General features: G+C 40.6%; 2 protein-coding genes and 1 pseudogene across 5 annotated transcripts; 1 reads left to right on the forward strand and 2 right to left on the reverse strand.

Annotated features, from left to right (window-relative positions):
- Positions 1 to 22: 22 nt before the first annotated feature.
- Positions 23 to 9533, reverse strand: st14b (ST14 transmembrane serine protease matriptase b). Its single transcript, XM_055935415.1, has 18 exons — positions 9112 to 9533; positions 7664 to 7823; positions 7137 to 7270; positions 6877 to 6947; positions 6475 to 6668; positions 6222 to 6257; positions 5874 to 6108; positions 5559 to 5701; positions 5372 to 5469; positions 5160 to 5269; positions 4886 to 5019; positions 4502 to 4609; positions 4298 to 4414; positions 4072 to 4194; positions 3657 to 3840; positions 3202 to 3473; positions 2936 to 3072; positions 23 to 2824 (listed from the first exon to the last, which is right to left on the reverse strand). Exons 1-18 carry the CDS (start codon positions 9154 to 9156, stop codon positions 2663 to 2665), a joined length of 2463 nt encoding a protein of 820 aa, XP_055791390.1. The 5' UTR covers positions 9157 to 9533; the 3' UTR covers positions 23 to 2662.
- Positions 9534 to 11339: 1806 nt separating this feature from the next.
- Positions 11340 to 16729, forward strand: LOC129863156 (WD repeat-containing protein 73-like; annotated as a pseudogene).
- Positions 16255 to 21159, reverse strand: LOC129863436 (sialidase-3-like). Of its 4 annotated transcripts, none has more exons than XM_055935421.1 (3): positions 20816 to 21159; positions 20351 to 20602; positions 16255 to 20211 (listed from the first exon to the last, which is right to left on the reverse strand). In XM_055935421.1, the coding sequence occupies exons 2-3, from the start codon at positions 20579 to 20581 to the stop codon at positions 19216 to 19218; spliced, it is 1227 nt and encodes a 408-aa protein (XP_055791396.1). In that variant the 5' UTR covers positions 20582 to 20602; positions 20816 to 21159; the 3' UTR covers positions 16255 to 19215. The 4 variants fall into 4 exon arrangements, with proteins under 4 accessions (XP_055791396.1, XP_055791397.1, XP_055791395.1 ...); XM_055935422.1 differs by having other exon boundaries at positions 20351 to 20617; XM_055935420.1 differs by having other exon boundaries at positions 20351 to 20599; positions 20816 to 21158.
- Between the last annotated feature and the right edge of the window lie 26 nt (positions 21160 to 21185).

The raw sequence follows: 21185 nt of genomic DNA on the forward strand, positions 1-21185 counted from the left end.
ACAAAAGACATTTCCCTTCAGACTCATTTCCCCAATCATACAGGGTATTGTAATTTAATATGAAATGAGGCTTTACATAGAATTACACTGAAATAAGGCACATTGGCACTCCCACAATCTAAATTTTTCAGAGAATGGTGAAATTACTGGAGAGTACATTACAATAATCACAAACTCAAGTAAAAGCACAGGTTGTCATGACCCTGAAATTCAACAAATACACGAGTACAAGTCTTTTTGGTGTTGTTACTAGGCCTTTGTGTATTACAAGCCCAGCTTGACACTCACACAACATACACGTTTTAAAATTATCAATAAAAATGTCCTAAACTGTACACAAGAAAAAATATCTAATTTACATACCACAACTAATTAATGATATACTGTAAGCACCAGAATGGAATGGATACATAGAACAGAGTATATAGGCTGCTTAAAAAAGGCAGCCCAATTTTGATATTTGTTTCCTTTTTTGAGCAATCAGATCTTTTCTAAACACCAGCTACTGGAATAAAGATCAGAATTGGGCTGCCTGTGTAAATGCTGCCATAGTAATGTTAACATCACTTGTTAAAATGTGTACTAGGAGCAATGAGATGTACTTTCAACTAATGTATAAACCTAGACAAGGACCAAGCAACCAACCATATTGACATACTATAAACCAGAAATATATTACACACCAAACGCTCTCTATACTCTATGACATTTACATATTGATTACAAATTTAAATCTGCCTAGGGAAGAAAATATAAAAATCAATGAACTGAGTTTAGTATAAAATCACGAAAGTATATCTAAAATGTTTGTGTAAAGTATAGCTCTCTGAATATGTGAAATATCTTCCTTTACCATTTTCCTGTTCAATCAAACCATTAACTGAGTTTCCAGGACAGTCATTATTAGTCTATGGTATCTCAGAAACCCAGTCACCTGTTTTGACCGAAAAGGGCCCTACATCTCAGAGCATATTAGACAGTAAAAAAAAAATGGGGTACACAAGCTGTCAGGTTTACTGAGGTACAGCAGTCTGAAGATCAATTCAAAAATAAATATAAACAGGCAATGAAAACATATCCTAAAAAGAAGACACCTACATTAACAAAACATAATATAAAAATACAAAGACATATGAGATTTTAAGCTTCATATAACATATAACTTTTGGAAAAACAAACGATTGCCTAGGCAATGTAAGGATAAGAATTCTGACACATGAACAAAGCAAATTCTAAACAAAGAAACCCAGGGGGGAAAAATGCCTACAAGGTCACAAAAGCAGGCAATTTAGTGCACTTGGGTGCAAAAATCCATCTTTAACCTGCAACCAATGCTTGCTAAATATTTATTTAAGCAACATAATAACACAGCTAATGTAATGCCCAGTCTATTTTTAAGTAAGTGTATGTATAAGTATGTACAAATTGTATTTTCTGTATAAAGTAATACTTTTGGATAGAACCAAACATCACGTATAAGTGTAAAATAAGGAAAACTCCTTGTTGAGTCTTGTAGAATCCCAGTAGTCAATAACTGTAGTGTGCATACCAAGGTTATTATAGTCTTGTTTTTAAATTCGTTTTTTATTTCTATTTGTTTAATTTTTTTAAATTTGAAATTCAGTTTAGTTTAAGTTAGTTTTCGGACCTGATTTGCTAGTTTTTATTTAGTTTGAGTTTTATAAAAAAATATGTATATTTAGTTTTTATATTATTTAGTTTCAGTTTTAGTATTGCTACGAGCCATTTGGGTTGTATAGCATGTGTGTTGTTTTTGGGATGTCACTTCTTACCACTGAAGTGTGTCATGTAAAAATATTCCCAGCGTGAAATAGTTTCCAATAAAAGTTTAACATGACAAAGGGCAGTTATACACAAGGTGATGGGCCAGCTCATAGGCTAGGTTTACATTATAAAGTCAATCTCATTGTGACTTGGATTTAAAGGTAATAGAGCGGAGACTGGTGAAAAATAATCATGTAGAAGGAAACCCCATATTTACACCAATCCAATGCTTTCAAAAAACTTAGTAGTACATGTAAGAGGAATCAAGTTAGCTACCTAGACAATTTTTTCCCTGTTAGCTAGTGATAGCTAGGGATAGTGATGCACAAACTAGGCCTATTTGAAACATCACCATCTCCTGGAAGCATTTACCCACCAGATTCAGTAGCTTAAAAAACCCCTAAAGCTTAACAACTTTTTTACATTTACATTTGAGTAATTTAGCAGATGCTCTTATCCAGAGCGACTTACGGTATTGAGTGCATACATTTGTCAGGTATCAGTTGCAGCCTTCATCTGCCTTTGAACCCCATTGAAAACCCAATCAGAAGTTTAGAAAAAAAACTAAAACTGAACATAACTCATTATGGTTTTTATTTTATTTTAGTTCGTTTTGGAGTGAAAGATAATAGTTTCAGTATAGTTTTAGTTTTTTGAAACAGGTTTGTTATTTATTTTATTTCAGTTTACTAAATCGTTTTTTCAAGATTCATTTTTGTTTTAGTTTCTGCATTAGTTTACTATAATAACCTTAATGCATATCAATCAAAGGTCTGATGATTTAAAAAACTTGGACAATGACCAATCTTCTGAGGGCTAAGTATTGCTCAGGCTTGACAACCAGGTTTCCCACTCAGCTAGACCCTGGTCTTCTCAGCTACACCCCAGTCTTCTGCTTTATCCAGTCCCTGTATTTGGTGACTTGGGTGTAGACGCCAGGCTTGTTCCTGCGGGCACAGCCGTCACCCCAGCTCACCACTCCGGCCAAGAAGAAACGTCCACTGTCCTCCATGGAGGACAACGGACCTCCAGAGTCTCCCTGTCAGAAGGAGCAGGGCAAAGACAGCATGATGATGATGATGATGATGACGTAAAGAGGGGGAAAGTAAATATGCAACAAGAAAGATCATCTAGCTTCTGGCTGGGTTACCTGACAGGCATCTACTCCTCCGTCCAGTACACCAGCACATAACATGTTGGAAGTGGTCTGCCCTTCCATCAGGGTGTTACATACTGTGGCATTGATGATACGGACCTCTGCCTTCTGCAACATTGCTGCCTCGAAACCTGGGATAGTGAATGACACTCAGTCAGCATCAACAGTAGTCAGAGGTTAAAACATGAGGAAATGTCAAGTGTATTACTACAGAACAAGGTGGGAGAAACTACTGCAGCTATACACCGGATTCAACTCACCCCCCTCTCTGGTGGTCCCCCAGCCAGTGATCCACACTGGCTTGCCAGCAGGGAAGTAATGCCTGGCCGTGGGCAGGCAGATTGGCCAGATGTTCTGGTTGAGTGTGACAGGACTGTCTAGTTCCATAAGAGCTATGTCATTGTCATAGGTGTCAGCTTGGTAGCCAGGGTGCTGGATGATCTGTTTCAGGTTCTTCTTCAGCGTCCACTTGTTAGTCTGACTCTGAACATGAAGTCCAAGGTATGCTTCCCATTGTTGAGGTTGAGAATACCTGTTGGATAACACACTCTTAGTTCACGGTCCTCAATCCTCAAGAACACAAAGATTTTGAAAGCTGAAATGTAAACAGGAGAGGTTACAGGGAACAGTCCTTAGAGCAGTAAATAAATTGGGGAAACGTACAATGGTGTGAATTAAACGTAGAAAGAGTAGGAACAATAAGGTGAGCACGTACTTGACTTTGATGTCATCCTGGACACAGTGGGCAGCAGTGACGAGCCAGCGGTCGTTGATAACTGAGGCTCCACACACATGGCTAGACCCTCGGATGTGAAGGCTAACCTGCCAGGGCCACTCCCCCTCAATGGAGGCCTGCCCACCCACAATACGGGAGTGTCTGTAAGGCCGTATACCACACTCTGCACACAGACACACGCAAAAAACAATCAGTAAATAAAGGAGGACCACAATGGAAACAAGTCTGACTTTTTGTCTACATAACCCTCTGCGATTTCGGTACATGTATTGTTTGCCTGTTGTTTTAAATAGTCAAATAAAATATAATCCAAATGACATTCAGAAGTCAGGGTAATGGTGGTAAAAGTTGGTCTGATAATGTAGAGGAAGCTGTGTGAGATATCTAAACTTACGACAGTCTGCCTCGTCGGAGCCATCATCACAGTCCTCTTCTTCATCGCACTCTGGGTTCAGCTTGCTGATGCACATGTTGTTCTTACACTTGTAAGTATTCTCTGAGCATTGCAGGGCTAGAGCTGGATACAAGGAGATTAGGAGTCAGTCACACAAAGGTCAAAGGTCATGTTTATATGGTAGCCAGTTGTATTCTACTACAGCTATTTATCTTTGGATACGTACATTTTGCGCAATTTGATTCATCAGAGCCGTCAGCACAGTCAGCACGGCCATCACATTTCAGTCTCTCTGAGATACAGCTTCCAGTTCGACAGGTAAACTCACCTGATTTACAACTCCCTACAGAGAGGACACAGTAATACACAGTGGTAACAATGATGATATAATCTTGTGTGACCTCTCTACTGATCTATATTGTTGACTTACCACAGTTTTCCTCGTCTGTGCTGTCCCCACAGTCATTGACTCCATCACACTGCCAGAACTTGACTTTACAAAGACCATTTCTACATTTGATTTGATCTGGCTCACACTCTGTACAGAGACAAGACATCAACTCAGATTACATCATACTCATTTGGAGGTAACCTAATCTCTCTTGTAGAGGCAAATCAAGCATCTGTTTACAAAGGTGACGTTATAAAACTTAAACACACTCAGATGGAAACACTTGAGAAGAATAGACATGTTATAACGTAGTTATAGGTCTGTACTCACTGCAGATCTGTACTGATAACAGGTTTTAAAGTATACACTGTAGATGTTAGTTTAAGAAACAACTGTGTACTGATAACAATGTTTCTGGCTTACGAGTAGTTGGCACAAAGGCTTCAAACTCAGCAGTGAAACCTGAATCCACATAGGACATGTCAGAGTTAAATATCACTACTATCTTGTTGACTGTGCTGGTGACCACAGTGCTGTATGGCTTATCGCCACATAGCCTGCAACACAAAAGGTTAAAGAGGCAAAGATCAGCAATGTTCATCAATTAGGGACATTGCAGAGTCATTGCTGATATTAATATTCAATTCTTCCAAATTCCTAACGGATATACTGACACCAAAAAGATCCCATGACTCACTTTTCACTGTTGATCTCTACGTAGTCCTTAGGACAATTATTATTGTTCTGTCCTGGCTCAGACATCAACAGCTTGTTGAACTGCACCTTGACAGACTTCCCTTTTGGGACCTGAAAGAGAATAGAATGGTAGGTGGAACTTCAGAAATAAATACATTCTCACTCTAAAAGGTCAGCAGCAGGCTCCACAACACAAATGGAACATTTGTTTACCTCAATGTCCCAGACACAGTTGGTCAGAGGTGGGTAATGGGAGGGAAAGTTTGGAGATGTGAAGGTGCCATTAAGTCCTGATAATTGACCACCACAATCTACACAGAAAGAGTAACAGATAATGAGTCTCGTGACCATTGGGGACACAACATGGTACACCCCATGATCATCATAATAGTAGCTGCACCTTGGCTATTGAGGGGAACCTGAGAGTAGGTGGCTCTGAAGCCAGGGAAGTTCTTCTGCTTGTTGGTTACCAGAATCAGCAGCATGACGTTTCCAGAGGAAATGAACGACAGAGGCTCATTGCGAGTGTAATATCCACATTTCCTGAACAGAGATCAACACATGATTTAACTGAGGCAGACAGTTGCACTTGGATGGAACTCATGAGTCATGAGGCTAGCATCTGAAGGAAATATCAATGGGAAAATGTAGACTGTGTTTCTTGTCTCCACTTTCTCTTGATCCTAAAAGTACTGTACAACTCCTCACTACTCACTCTGCCATGACCTGCTGCTCCAATGGCACCAGGGAGTCATACACCTTGATGAAGTCATTCTGACAGTCAGCCTCCAAGTTGAAGGTGTCAAACTCCAGTTTAATCCTGTAGCCTCGGTCAGCATGTAGTCTCCACGACACATATGTGTTTGGAGGGTATGGAGAATCAGGAAAGCCAGGTGACTGTAATGTGGCCGTGTGATTCTCACTGATGTGATAGGAATAGGTTTGGGGGGCTGGGAAACGGACAGACAGATACAGTAGACAAGCTCAGTGAGCTGTACAAGGACGGCCTGTGACATCCAGAAAGATAATAGTTGAAACCATAACAGCGAATGTTGTTTCTCACCATTCAATAAGGCCTGTGTCATACGTGCATCCAGAGCTGTGAAATGGAGGCACATATGAGACATTAGCATGGAGCAAATAAAAACATCTACTCTGACCTTTAACAGCTAATTTTTTAACTGTGTGATAGAGAATGTGAAGGAGATGACTACAAAAGCTCCTATTAACATAGGTCTTAATAAACAGGGATGCATACAAGAGTATAGGTAACTTTTCACATCCCAAGGCAGAGTGATGTTCACCCTTTACTGTACCTCCAGACATCACATTGTTGATGAGCAGGGAGCTGGATGGCCGGCGACCCGTCCCCATCCTCCCCTTCGGACTTCCCTCCATCGGATCCATGGAGCCAATAGCTGCATCCACTGCAGACCCCCGACCGATCGGTACATCAAACTCAGACAGGTAGTAGGCCACTACATTGTCCTCACTCCCTCTGTTGCCTTCACTACAGTGGAAAGACATAGAGCATTGTAATTTTGAATATGTTAAGCAGCAAGAAAACATAACAATTGTGGGTTGAATTGAAACAAATGTACTGTCTGCTACCCTTTGTTGTAATGTCTTTATAATGTTATCATCTTCAAGTAAGCAACCAAAACTATCTCTGAATTTCAAAGTGACCTTAGGGAAGTGGTTAAATGGGGAACAAATACCTGAAGGCTTGCACTGTGGATCCCACTAAATATTTATCCAGATCTTTGTATTTAGAGTAGATCCCCTTCAGCTGAAAAGCAGCAAGATGAAACGTGTTATTGTAGCTACCAGGACTTGCTACAAATAATAGAGAAGTTGATCAAGTAGAAACAACAGAAAACAGTAGACACACAAATACTTTATACAACAGCCATTTAGCAATGCGTGGTTTTAGTGTAAAGCACTCTTAAAGATCCAGATCACCATCACCCTGTCTTACCTGCTGTGACACCTGCATGGCCAGTTGTTTGAACTCATTGCTGTTGGGGTTGTCGTAGGAATCTATAAATCTTTGGTTGGTGATACTCATAGAGCCAATGTACATCTTTGTCAATCGCACCTCTCCTCTCCGCACTGCAAAATAAGAGAGGGACAGGAGTGAGGACCAGAATAAGTATACTACTGGAACCAGAATAAGTATACTAATGGAACAGAATAAGTATACCAATGAGGCCAAAATAAGTATACTACTGGGACCAGAATAAGTATACTACTGGAACCAGAATAAGTATACTACTGGGACCAGAATAAGTATACTACTGGACCAGAATAAGTATACTACTGGACCAGAATAAGTATACTAATGGGACCAGAATAAGTATACTAATGAGGCTAGAGTAAGTATACTAATGAGGCTAGAGTAAGTATACTAATGAGGCCAAAATAAGTATACTAATAGGACCAGAATAAGTATACTAATGGGTAATGGCTCTATAGGGGTTCAGTCAAGGTGGACAATATACTCACAGTGAAAATGCCAAACCAGCAGGCCTGTCGTCAGCGCAATGACTGCTGCCAACCCCACGAGGCCAATCCCAACAAAAAGTGTTTTACTCCCTCTATTTTTCTCCAGCTTCTTGGTGTCTGGGGCTGGCAAGAATATGACAGAATTTTCCCAGTCATCATCCTACAAGTGAGAAAATAATGTTATTTTACTTGCATTTAATTTCAACATAAACATTTCAGTGCTCATGTCAATGGCAGCAAAAGAGAAATGTCTCCCTAGATAGTAATTGGGTTTATATCGACAGCACATTCAATCAATCCATGACAACATGAATATACTAACTTGTCAAATGATCTGTCCTTAGGTGTTATACTACTTATGGTGCCTGCATAACACAGTTATATTCATTGTTACTGCAATTGAACTAACCAGTGCGAGTCAAGTCCTGTCAGATTCAACAGTAACTACATTTTCCAACAACCACACCCTACTTGAACGTATCAGTTATAGACTACTCTTTCGTGTCTAAAGAGCCATACCCTTTTTGACAAATTGACTCACATGCAGCCTAGGCCATATGATCTACCAGGCATTCCAATTCAAAGGGAGCAGCACTGAGAGGAATGCTGCTTACATAATACACCGTGCATACAAAACATTAAGAACACCTGCTCTTTCCATGACATAGTCTGACCAGATGAATCCAGGTGAAAGTTATTATTCCTTATTGATGGCACTTGTTAAATCCACTTCAATCAGTGTAGATGAAGGGGAGGAGACAGGTAAAAAATATATTTTTAAGCCTTGAGACAATTGAGACATGGATTGTGTATGTGCCATTTAGAGGGTGAATGGGCAAGACAAAAGATTTAAGTGGCTTTGAACAGGGTATGGTAGTAAATGCCAGGCGAACAGGGTATGGTAGTAAATGCCAGGCGCACTCAAGAGACATGGATTGTGTATGTGCCATTTAGAGGGTAAATGGGCAAGACAAAAGATTTAAGTGGCTTTGTGGGCCAGCATCCCTGTGGAAGCTTTCGACACCTTGTAGAGCATGCCCCACGAATAGTGGAGTGAAGTCCACAGTGTTCGATCCAAATTATCCCAGTCTCTTGTTTTTTTTAAGAGATAAGACTGAACTACAACATCTGTTTAAGAACTAAACAGAACTCAACAGAGTTTGGAGTAAAATGGTTTTGTTGATTTTCTGTTGCTTTTTTTTTTAACAGAATCGGTGCAATGAATCAACCCCTGGTTTCCACTCTAGAAATACACTGAGTGTATGTATGTAGGAATGTTTTGTACAGTCAGTGTATTTCTAGAGTGGAAATCAGGGGTGTATTCACACTATTATATTACAATTACACATAGCCTACATTTGATGAAACGTGCTATAAAGATTTGCTTAGATTAGACTAAATAGATGATCGATAGCGTTATAACAAATGTATTAGTAGCATTACAATACCTGCGTTTTCGGGGTAAACTTCGTTCCAGAATCCAACGAATCCATGACTGAAGAACGTCACGTGTGGAAATTGACCCAAATTTAATTTCACTGTGCTTGAATTTTTTTATTATTTGTCTAGTTTCGGTCAACTTCTACAAGCCTTGAGAATTATTATCGACAGCCTCGGTCCATTGTCTTCAATAGGATGGCAACAGCGACAGGTGTCTCGCAGGTAAATCCACACGTCATTACGAATAGGTTGTAATTTTTCCCATATAGAAAGTATTCTGAAGGATATCAGAACAACCGAAAAGTTAATTAATTCCGACACTAATTTGTGTTTATTTAGCTAACTAAAAAAATGTCGATATTAGGCCTATTGTAGACAGAAACCAAGCCGCCTATCCATTCGACTTCCTGTGTACAGGTGATACACTGAACAGTGGGGGAGAAGGCGACTGACTGAATAGAGAGATGAACGAGGAAATAAAACCTGTGGCACATATTCTGCTCATCCATAAGTTACTATTACAATCCTGATGTCTTCAGTTTAGACTACCCTTTCCTGGTCATAGTTTTGTATCCTGTAATATTTGTTAATTTTGAATCACATAAAATGCTTGGTGTACAGGACCAACAGCTCTGAGTTCATCTCAGGGCTAGTGACTATCAAACAGAAGACAAATCACTGCCATTTAGATCAAATAAAGATATGGAAAGAAGTAGACTAGTTGAGGACCTGAACGGATGTCATTATACGACTACAAATTGGTATGCTTAGGCCACACACTGTATATTATACGGTATTTGTCTCTCACTGGAGGGCCAGTAGTCTGTCTGATCCCGCAACACTAGAGGGCGTAGTATACCATTTCAATATGACAGTGAGTCTACGCGATTACTATTGTTGTGCAGTTAACAATAGCTCCTGCGTCATCAGAGTGGTGTGTTTCGTGCAGTTTCATTGCAGTTTGACAGCATTGGCAGTATCGTAAAAACAACAGCCATATTTAGATCTGGGCAGAGAGCTGTACTGAAAGAACAGCATTAAACACCCTGGAAAAGACACAGTTGGATGAGTTATTTGTATCTTAATCAAATAGTTATTGAGATAATTCACCATAGTCGCGGGAAGTAGTTTGAGAGTGGGTTGCTGCGAATTTTTTGCACGCGCTGAAGAGTCAATATTGGTCCTCTAATACAGGATTAGTAAAGGCCCAGTGCACTACTTTTGTGAAAAAAATGTAAACTAAATGTATTTGAGTGTTTACCAGCATTTTCAACTTGAGTTAATCTGATAATACTTGTGGACTATAAAATTACTTGCTTGATGTATTTTTTCCAGTTTCTGCAACATATTGTGAAAAATTTGTGGCCTGCTGGAGGTCATTTTGCAGGGCTCTGGCAGTGTTCCTCCTTGCACAAAGGCGGAGGTAGCGGTCCTGCTGCTGGGTTGTTGCCCTCCTACGGCCTCCTCCACGTCTCCTGATGTACTGGCCTGTCTCCTGGTAGCGCCTCCATGCTCTGGACACTACGCTGACAGACACAGCAAACCTTCTTGCCACAGCTCGCATTGATGTGCCATCCTGGATGAGCTGCACTACCTGAGCCACTTGTGTGGGTTGTAGACTCCGTCTCATGCTACCACTAGAGTGAGAGCACCGCCAGCATTCAAAAGTGACCAAAACATCAGCCAGGAAGCATAGGAACTGAGAAGTGGTCTGTGGTCACCACCTGCAGAACCACTCATTTATTGGGGGTGTCTTGCTAATTGCCTATAATTTCCACCTTTTGTCTATTCCATTTGCACAACAGAATGTGCAATTTTTTGTCAATCAGTGTTGCTTCCTAAGTGGACAGTTTGATTTCACAGAAGTGTGATTGACTTGGAGTTACATTGTGTTGTTTAAGTGTTCCCTTTATTTTTTTGAGCAGTGTATATATTTTTAAAGTAATTATTCTCTCTTAAAATGGAATTCCTTCAACACTACAGGTATATTATAGAAATCAAGTACTATTTCCATTGTGAAAATCTCATGGGATGTAGTTGCTTCATTGTCTGTTTTGGTTGGTGGCCCTGGACCACTCTGTGATTGTATGCTCATTACGGAGTGTGGCTCTGACTCTGCTAGACTGTAGCCAACACTCCAATCCGGTAGGTGGCAACACGGCTGTTTATCTACTATTAACCAAATACCGGCAATGCACTATAGAAGTTGTTCAGCGGTGGATGACGTCTGGACGAGATGGTTGAAACATGCTTGGATGAGAAGGAATTTGATGACTGGTTTATCGAGTCTTTGGAAATGTAAGTATGAGGTATTTTGTGAAAGTGAGTTGAGACTTCGATGATATCTTTTAGTTGCATAAATCATGCTTCACATCGCACGTCTCTGTAGGAAAACACCAAGGGTACATTCACAGGCGTAACGTTTTAGGACGTTGCAGATAGGACTAGATTATAGATAAAAGTAATCCCTACACCTCCCTTTAAGATACAATAATATTCATGAGTATCAACTTGAACATCCTACAAGAGTAATTGAATGGACCGCAGAAAAAAGTAGGCCTATTCATAATTGGCCCATGTTATAAGGCATTTGGATTATATGTACATTTGGATTATAACCAACATCATTGATTGTGTTTCATTGCCCTTTTGTCTTTACCCCACAGCAATCTGTGTCGCAGGTTACAGTTTATCTAAACATGAACTTTTAGAGCTGCTTTTGCCTATGAAGCTCTTTGCTGATGACAATCAGGTAATGGATTGAAATGATAAATGCTTCACGATATCAGTGATGAATTGGCTGCCAAGGTGTCTGTCTATTCAATGTGTGCAGAGCGAGATTTCGAAGTGTTCCATGGAGGTTTCTCAGATGGTGCCATTCATTGCCTTAAACACATTCCAGGAACAAGGTAGATGGATCATAGTAGCCATTGCTTATGTAACTTCCTTTTGCTGTCATTAATATTCATCTTCTTACAGTTTTTCTCAATCGTGTACAAGCAATTTTGGGATCTGTATTGAAACGCATCTATAGCAGAACAGCAATGGCCAAATGCTCAAATATACACACCTTCTGTTCTTTTTCTTTCTTTTGTACCTCACTTGCATATCTTAAACCACTTTTTGCAAAACTTTAAATACAAAATGTCATTAGTAAATACAAAACACACTTAAGTGTTTTGTTTACGTAATATTAACACATTGTTTTAATCAGAAGAGAAATGTCTGCAATTGTGTGCACTGTTTCCAGCAATCAGTAAATACTACTGCACTACATTTCTAACCATCCCATCAGGTTCATACCATGTACAATATAGGGAAAGACCTAGGCAATAGGTGCTGTCTATTTTTTTCTATGATTTTTTACAGTATTGTGGACATGCAGAGAATGTAGTTGGTGTCTTCAAAGTAAATAGGGGTACTTCTAAGTTATCATCTCGAACATTGACCATCCCTTAGGCTATAGGGCTTCGCTTTGGTGTGGATTGAGGCTTTACATTCATATCAGTTGTGTTTCTCTATGGGATTCACCTTTCCTTATTTCTATTGTGGATTGTGTTTCTGTGAGCCAATGAAAAGTCTACAAAACTATGAGCAAACCATCCTACAGTGCAGTCGGAAATTATTCAGACCCCTTCACTTTTTCCACATTTTGTTAAGTTACAGCCTTATTCTAAAATGTATTTTTTTTTTAAATCCCCTCATCAGTCTACACACAATAGACAATAATGACAAAGCAAAAACAGGTTTTTGTATTTTTTTTAAATGTATTAAAAATAAAAACAGATCACATTTACATAAGTATTCAGACCCTTTACTCAGTACTTTGTTGAAACACCACTGGCAATGATTACAGCCTCGAGTCTTCTTGGGTATGATGCTACAGGCTTGGCATACCTGTATTTGGGGAGTTTCTCCCATTCTTCTCAGCTGATCCTCCCAAGCTCTGTCATGTTGGATGTGGAGCGTTGCTGCACAGCTATTTTAAGGTCTCTCCAGAGATGTTTGATCGGGTTCTAGTCCGGGCTCTGGCTGGGCCACTCAAGGACATTCAGAGACTTGTCCCGAAGCCACTCCTGCGTTGTCTTGGCTGTGTGCTTAGGGTCATTGTTCTGTTGGAAGGTGAACCTTTGCCCCAGTCTGAGGTTCTGAGCACTCTGGAGTAGGTTTTCATCAAGGATCTCTCTGTACTTTGCTCTGTTCATCTTTCCCTCGATCCTGACTAGTCTCCCAGTCCCTGCTGCTGAAAAACAACCACAAAGCATGATGCTCCCACCAGCATGCTTCACCGTAGGGATGGTATTGGCTAGGTGATGAGCGGTGCCTGGTTTCCCCCAGATGTGACACTTGGCATTCAGGCCAAAGAGTTCAATCTTAGTTTCATCAGACCAGAGAATCTTGTTTCTCATGGTCAGAGTCCTTTAGGTGCCTTTTGACAAACTCCAAGCAGGCTGTTGTGTCTTATACTGAGGAGTGGCTTCCGTCTGGCCACTCTACCATAAAGGCCTGATTGGTGGAATGCTGCAGAGATGGTTGTCCATCTGGAAGGTTCTCCCATCTCCACAGAGGAACTCTGGAGCTCTGTCGAGTGACCATCAGGTTATTGCTCACCTCCCTGAACAAGGCCCTTCTCCCCCGATTGCTCAGTTTGACCGGGCGACCAGCTCTAGGAAGAGTCTTGGTGGTTCCAAACTTCTTCCATTTAAGAATGATGGAGGCCATTGTGTTCTTGGGGACCTTCAATACTGCAGAGTTTTTTTGGTACCCTTTCCCAGATTTGTGCCTCGACACAATCCTGTCTCGGAGCTCTACGGACAATTCCTTCGACCTCATGGCTTGGTTTTTGCTCTGACATTTACTGTCAACTGTGGGATCTTATATAGACAGGTGTGTGCCTTTCCAAATCTGTCCAATCAATTGAATTGATGGACTCCAAGTTGTACAGATGGACTCCAAGTTGTAGAATGATGATCAATGGAAAAAGGATGCACCTGAGCTCAATTTTGAGTCTCAGCAAAGGGTCTGAATATTTATGTAAATAAGATTTCGGTTTTGTTTTTATAAATCTGCAAAATTTCTAAACCTGTTTTTGCTTTGTCATTATGGTGTATTGTTTATAGATTGATAAGTATTTTTTTTTTATTAATCAATTTTAGAATAAGGCTGTAATGTAACAAATGTAACAAAATGTGGATAAAGGGGGGGGGGGGGGGGGGGTGTCGAATGCACTGTATGTATTGAATACATGGAATTGGATTGTGATGAATAAGTCCTGCACACAATGTGCTTATTTTCTTTTCTTTTTTTTATCAGGATTAATATTTCATTTGAGGTATATGGAATTGTTTGCTGAAATATGCATGAAAGGACAGTAATTACCCATAATTCTGCACCTTTGGATAGTTATACTTCCAATTTTGATCGTCATGATTTAGTGACTGCAAAATATGTACTGGGCTTTTTAAAAGACAGATTCACTTTTTGTTTTGTCTGCATGGACCCAAGAGATAAGTATGGTTGCATTAGTCTTTTTGCAGGCAGTAATTTTTTTAAATTCATGTATTTGCAATTATGACAGTATAATATAGTTTTGATGACTATTTTAAAGACTATTTATATTTTAGGAACTACATTTTGAAAACACATTTACTGTTTTGCAACAGAGTTCTGTGTATTGTGGACTTGTGGACTTTTAAAATCGTCAACATTGTTCCAAAACATGCTTGTACGCAAATGAAAAAACTGTAAATGGCTACTTTCAAACTCTTGTTTCTTGTTAAGAGGTGTCGTTACCAATGATGGCTTCAGCTCCAAGCTCCTGGTGTGGGACTTGATTGTGGTGAGTAAACCTACTGTCTCCTCGTCATATTTTCAGTGTATTGCAGTGTAATCGACTCTCCACTTTATACTGTAGCTACATCCACTAGGCATGGATGATTTACAACCTGATTAGGTCACAGTACACATTGGTCTTGCCCACATTGAAAGCACATTTCTGTTGCGTGATTTGTCTTCAAATGATAGATGTCATAAAGACTACTGGAGACATACAACTAAAGAGTGCATCGTCAGATAAAGGTGTCAAGGTAGCCTCCGGTTCAACTGGAAACCCCTGCATTCTTCATGGCTCTCAGATCAGCGATATTCAACTGACTGAGCTGATGTCAGGGAAACCACTCTACTCTGTAGGTAATAACCTGTTTTATATACACTGTAGCCTTTTTGGACTGTGTCAATTTAAAATTTCCTTTACAATATGATATTGGGTGTAGAAACACATCTATAACAGTTATTTTGTTTCCTTCTATCGCAGAAACAGACAGTCCAGATGCACTGAGCTCCCTGCAGTTTGTGAGTATTTCTCGCTTGTGCCTGCAATGGTGACCTGTATGTGGGGGACACACGGAAGCCTTCAGCTCTTCAGCAAACCCCAGCTGGAGGGAGAGGGAGCCCAATGGTGTATGGGTGTTAAGACAGACCTGTTCTCATCAGACACATCCTCCTGTAGTGTAGCACGGCTCTCCTCCTGCCAAGTGTTTGTGTCTGATCTTAGGGACCTAAGAGCCCCCAGCTTGATGTCCAGAGGAAAACTACCGATAATGACCTCATGAAGGTGACATGGGCGCCAGCTTTAGACCACTGCCTTGCTGTTTCAGGTAAGCACAATGTCACTCTTTCATTTTTTGTTGGATTAATGACATTAATGAATGTCTTATGGACAGAACAAAGTTGTTCTTGCTTTTTTAGAACGGCTGTCATAATAAAGCAACTTGTCCTCAATTATCAATTGAATTTATCTCCTCTTCTAGGTTTTGATGGAATGGTGCAAATCTACAACACTGCCTCTTGGAGACTGGAGTTGGTGGAATTCCAGCCTCTTTTTGTCCACCGTGGTCACATGATGTCTGAGGATCAGTTTGACACTTCATCAGCTGTGGTCACCACTCATGTTTGGCATCCAAGTCGACCTAAGACTGTCCTCTCTGCTGCTGTAGACGGGTCTGTGCATGTATGGGACTGGGTCGACAAAGCCACTGCCAGCTGTTGACATTCAAACAAACTTACAGTTCAATGTTAATCATTACGCAGCTTTGGACCTTGCCTGCAGTCTAAATATGTTTTTCATTATGTAAATATGTAAGGAAAAAACATCCTCTGTATAGCACATTTTATTGTGATAGGATAAGATGATGTAAAAATTACACTGTTATGAGTAGTTTTTCAATGCTATGAGTAGTTATTCCATACTATGAGTAGTTATTCCATGCTATGAGTAGTTATTACATGCTATGAGTAGTTATTACATGCTATGAGTAGTTATTACATGCTATGAGTAGTTATTACATGCTATGAGTAGTTGTTCCACGCTATGAGTAGTTATTCTTATACTGTACACAACGTTGCATTATGGAAGAGGTATTCTGAGTTTATACTATTATACAATGCATTCAAAAATATTCAGAACCCTTGACTTTTTCCACATGTTGTTACGTTACAGCCTTATTCTAAAATGGATTAAATATTTTTCCCCTCATCAATCTACACACAATACCCCATAATGACAAAGCGAAAACAGGTTTTATACATTTTTGCAGATGTATAAAAAATAAAAACAGAAATACCTTATTTACATAAGTATTCAGACCCTTTTCTATGAGACTCGAAATTGAGCTCAGGTGCATCCTGTTTCCATTAATCACCCATGCGATGTTTCTACAACTTGATTGGAGTCCACCTGTGGTATATTAAATTGATTGGACATGATTTGGAAAGGCACACACCTGTCTATATAAGGTCCCACAGTTGACTGCATGTCAGAGCAGAAACCAAGCCATGAGGTCAAGGGAATTGTCCGTAGAGCTCGCAGACAGGATTGTTTTGAGGCACAGATCTGTGGAAGGGTACCAAAACATTTCTGCAGCTTTGAAGGCCCCCAAGAACACAGTTGCCTCCATCATTCTTAAAGGGAAGAAGTTTGGAACCACCAAGACTCTTCCTAGAGCTGGCTGACGGTCCAAACTGATCAATCAGGGGAGAAGGGCCTTGGTCAGGGAGGTGACCAAGAACCTGATGGTCACTCTGACAGAGTTCCTCTGTGGAGATGGGAGAACCTTCCAAGACAACCATCTCTGCAGCACTCCACCAATCAGGCCTTTATGGTAGAGTGGCCAGACGGACGCCACTCCTCAGTAAAAGGCACATGACAGCCCGCTTGGAGTTTGCCAAAAGGCACCTAAAGACTCTCAGACCATGAGAAACAAGATTATCTGGTCTGATGAAACCAAGATTGAACTCTGGCCTGAATGCCAGGCGTCACGTCTGGAGGAAACCTGGCACCATCCCTACAGTGAAGCATGGTGGTGGCAGCAGCATCATGCTGTGGGGATGTTTTTCAGCGGCAGGGTCTGGGAGACTAGTCAGAATCGAGGGAAAGATGAACGGAGCAAAGTACAGAGATCCTTGATGAAAACCTGCTCCAGAGCGCTCAGGACCTCAGACTGGGGCAAAGGTTCACCTTCCAACAGGACAATGACCTTAAGCACACAGCCAAGACAAAGCAGGAGTGGCTTCGGGACAAGTCTCTGAATGTCCTTGAGTGGCCCAGCCAGAGCCTGGACTTGAACCCAATCGAATGTCTCTGGAGAGACCTGAAAATAGCTGTGCAGCGACACTCCCCATCCAAGCTGACAGCGCATAAGAGGATCTACAGAGAAGAATGGGAAAACTCCCCAAATACAGGTGTGCTAAGCTTCTAGCGTCATACCCAAGAAGACTTGAGGCTGTAATCGCTGCCAAAGGTGCTTCAACAAAATACTGAGTAAAGGGTCTGAATACTTATGTAAATATGATAGTAAAGTATTTTTTATTTATTTATAAATTTGCAAAAAATTATAAATTATTTTTGCTTTGTAATTATAGGGTATTGTGTGTATATTAATGATGGGGAAAAAAGCCATTTAATCAATTTTAGAATAAGGTTGTAACATAACAAAATGTGGAAAAAGTCAAAGGGTCTGAATACTTTCCGAATGCACTGTATTTTATAAGAAAGCAAGATTGTTCACTTTTGTTACATATTTGATAATAAAATGTTACTAATTAAACTGATTTCTTCTTGTACCTGGTAAATAAGTCAAACCCTGGCCTGGAGATAAAGGTGAAAGGCAGTTGCATCACATTGTTTGTTCACAACACTTTGTAAATCAAAAAGCTAAACATAGTTTATCAGATTTTTAAAATGTATTTTCAAAAGATAGTTCTGCATGCCATTCACAGAAATTATTAACAATATGTTTCCTGCATAGCCAAGGATACAGGCAGGGACAGGATTGTGCAGGAAGTTGAGACAGGACTATTATTGTAGCATTATTTAGAGATGGGAAAATAATCTAATTTGGCACATTGGAGTTCTCAGCAAATGAAGCTGATCTGTCCTTTAGCAGACACTTTTCAGAGTGGCTCACTGTCAGTGAATTACAGAGGGTCTGAACAACAGCATAAATTATATAAATAACATTCACAAATTACATAGTCATAACATTTATAATGCTATGGGGAATGTTTGAACTGTCCAGACAGGGATACAATGTGCTTAAAGACAGGGTTGGATAGTGTGGCATTGGGAGGCCCATGCAGTTTGAACAGATGAGTCACAGTAGATAACAAACAACTTCATGATTGAGGGATGTCTGTTCATTCAACAGGGAGCAGAGTTGTGGCCTGGTCATGGCCTGTAGGTGGTTGTTCTTTTCACAGTGTGCTTGGCAAGCATGAGGAACTGAATCCTTTGAATCAATGTAGAGGTGAAAGGAGTTACATTGCAGAACTAAGTAACAAACGTATGCTGTTTAAATAGACTGTCGTCCCATGACAGCATGCATTGCAGTCCATAGTCAGACATCATAAAATGATCACATCTACAGATTATATCACATTTAACTATGATTGCATTTCAATTAAATTTGACTGTAAGTTTCCTTTTCTACACAAAACTTTGATATAAATGATCATATTCTTTTCAGATTGCTTCTTTTTCTATACTAATAAAGTATAGCGATGATAATGCATCTACTGATCACTGAATCTGATTGGAGTACAACCCTAACGAAAACCTAGAAGGTTTTTTCTTTCTCATCAATGGTCTGCATGACATCACTGAGTGGAAAAGACACAAAAGCAATCTGTTCAATCTCACTCTTCTCCCCACATTCCATCAGGCAAGCAAAGTGCTCAGTGTCCTCACTGTAGGCCAGGTCTGAGTAGCCACTGGGTCCACTGTGGACGATCCAGGGCCGGTCCCAACCTGACGTGTGCAGTGGGGAACGGTTCAAATACACGCCCAAGTCTTTCCTCGTCCTCTTATTGGTCGGGTGGGTGAAGAGTAGCCAGGTTTGCGTGTCTGAGGCCCGTGGTGATGATGTGGTACCACCCATGCCCTCTTCACCTTGCTCAGGGGCAGGGAAGCCAATCACACTACCTTGGCAACCACCATGACCTGGCTCCACTAACCTCGGAGCCAAGCGAGGTTTGTCATAGTAAACCCCACTGCTCTCACTCAGAGCCTCCACTCTGTGTCCTCCATGGCGGGCATTGCAGTACAGGTGACTCCTGCCCTCGTGGTCTATGATCTCTGCCATCTCACATTCACAGGACTTTCTTTGAAGCATCCTGCCCATTTGCCATGTCTGACCGAAGTCGTCACTGTATATTGAGAGAGCATGAGGCTGTACCATGAAGGGGAAGGGGAAGGAGAAGCATTTGAAGTGGATATAATAGGCATAGGTAGGTATGATCAATCTTCCACTCTCCATTTGAATGCCATGGCCTGGTCCCACAGCAAATGTAGCCCACCTTCTGACCGTTTTGCCAATCACACTCTCTGTCAAGTCCTTTGTCTGGCTCCAGCTCTGGCCCTCATCATTACTTGTGATGTAACACAGGTGGGCCTTATTCTTGCCTGTCCAGATCTGATGGTGCTCTGAAGTGTTCCCTAAAATGCAGATGAAAAACAGGAATAGAGTCTTGGTATTCTTCTCATAAACCGGGCAGGGGTTCATGGTGCGATGGTCTGGTAAACATGCTGATAACAGCTCCTGGGATTCTGACCACTGGGGAACAAGGGAAAAGAATTGAAACAAAAATTAACAAGTAGAAACTGTAAGTATTATGTAACAACTCAATTAAAGATGAACACCTTCAACTGTGTATTATGACTGTGATGTGTTTAGATTTGGAGGGGACATTTACCTGAGTGGATCCATTTTGTTGAGTTCCTCGCCTCATAACAATACTTTTTGCATCACTGTCACTGAGGGAAGAGCGCTTTTCTGCAAAGGCGAGGAATGTCTGACTCTCTTTTAGGTAAATGAGAGCTGGAATTCTGTATCTTGTCCCAGTTTGCTCCTGTTTGAACAGAGTTGTTTTTGCAGGTTGCATTTCGATTCCTGGGAAATAACTCCTTGATGATGTATTCCCCATAGCTGAAATTGCTGGTTCCTGCTAACAGAGGGATTCCTTCAAACACAAATGACATATCACCTGAGCCACTAAATTCACTATATTTATTCCATTGACATGAAAGGCGTATTGGTTGGATCGGATAAACGCTTCGCACGACTGCTAGCTTACATTCAAGTAAATCATCAAGCTATTTTACATGCAAAAAGATGGTCTACTACGTCGACGTCGTAATAAGCCAAAACACATACTTACAGGAGCAGGCTTCTTAGCCTACAAATCACACCGTTGAGTCGTGTGACCCAGTTAAAACGACCATAGCTTAGCTACCTCTAAAACTATTTATTATTATTATTTTTCCTTTCGCTATTAAATGTGGAACCGTATCGTGAAATAACAGCGTACGTAGCTCGTCTGTGGTGTATTCATTACGTCCTGCAACGGAAACCGTTTGCCGTTGAAGAACCAAACGGGGGCAAACAGAGCATATGGAACAACACCGCTACCAGAGGTGTAATCATTACGTCGATTATTTTGCAAAACCGTTTACTCCAAACGGAAAACGCAAACGAGAGATTATATTGGACAAATTTAGAGAGGTCCTTCAAAGTTTCGTTCTGTTTGC

Source organism: Salvelinus fontinalis, chromosome 10 (genome assembly GCF_029448725.1).
Source record: "Salvelinus fontinalis isolate EN_2023a chromosome 10, ASM2944872v1, whole genome shotgun sequence".
NCBI lineage: Eukaryota > Metazoa > Chordata > Actinopteri > Salmoniformes > Salmonidae > Salvelinus > Salvelinus fontinalis.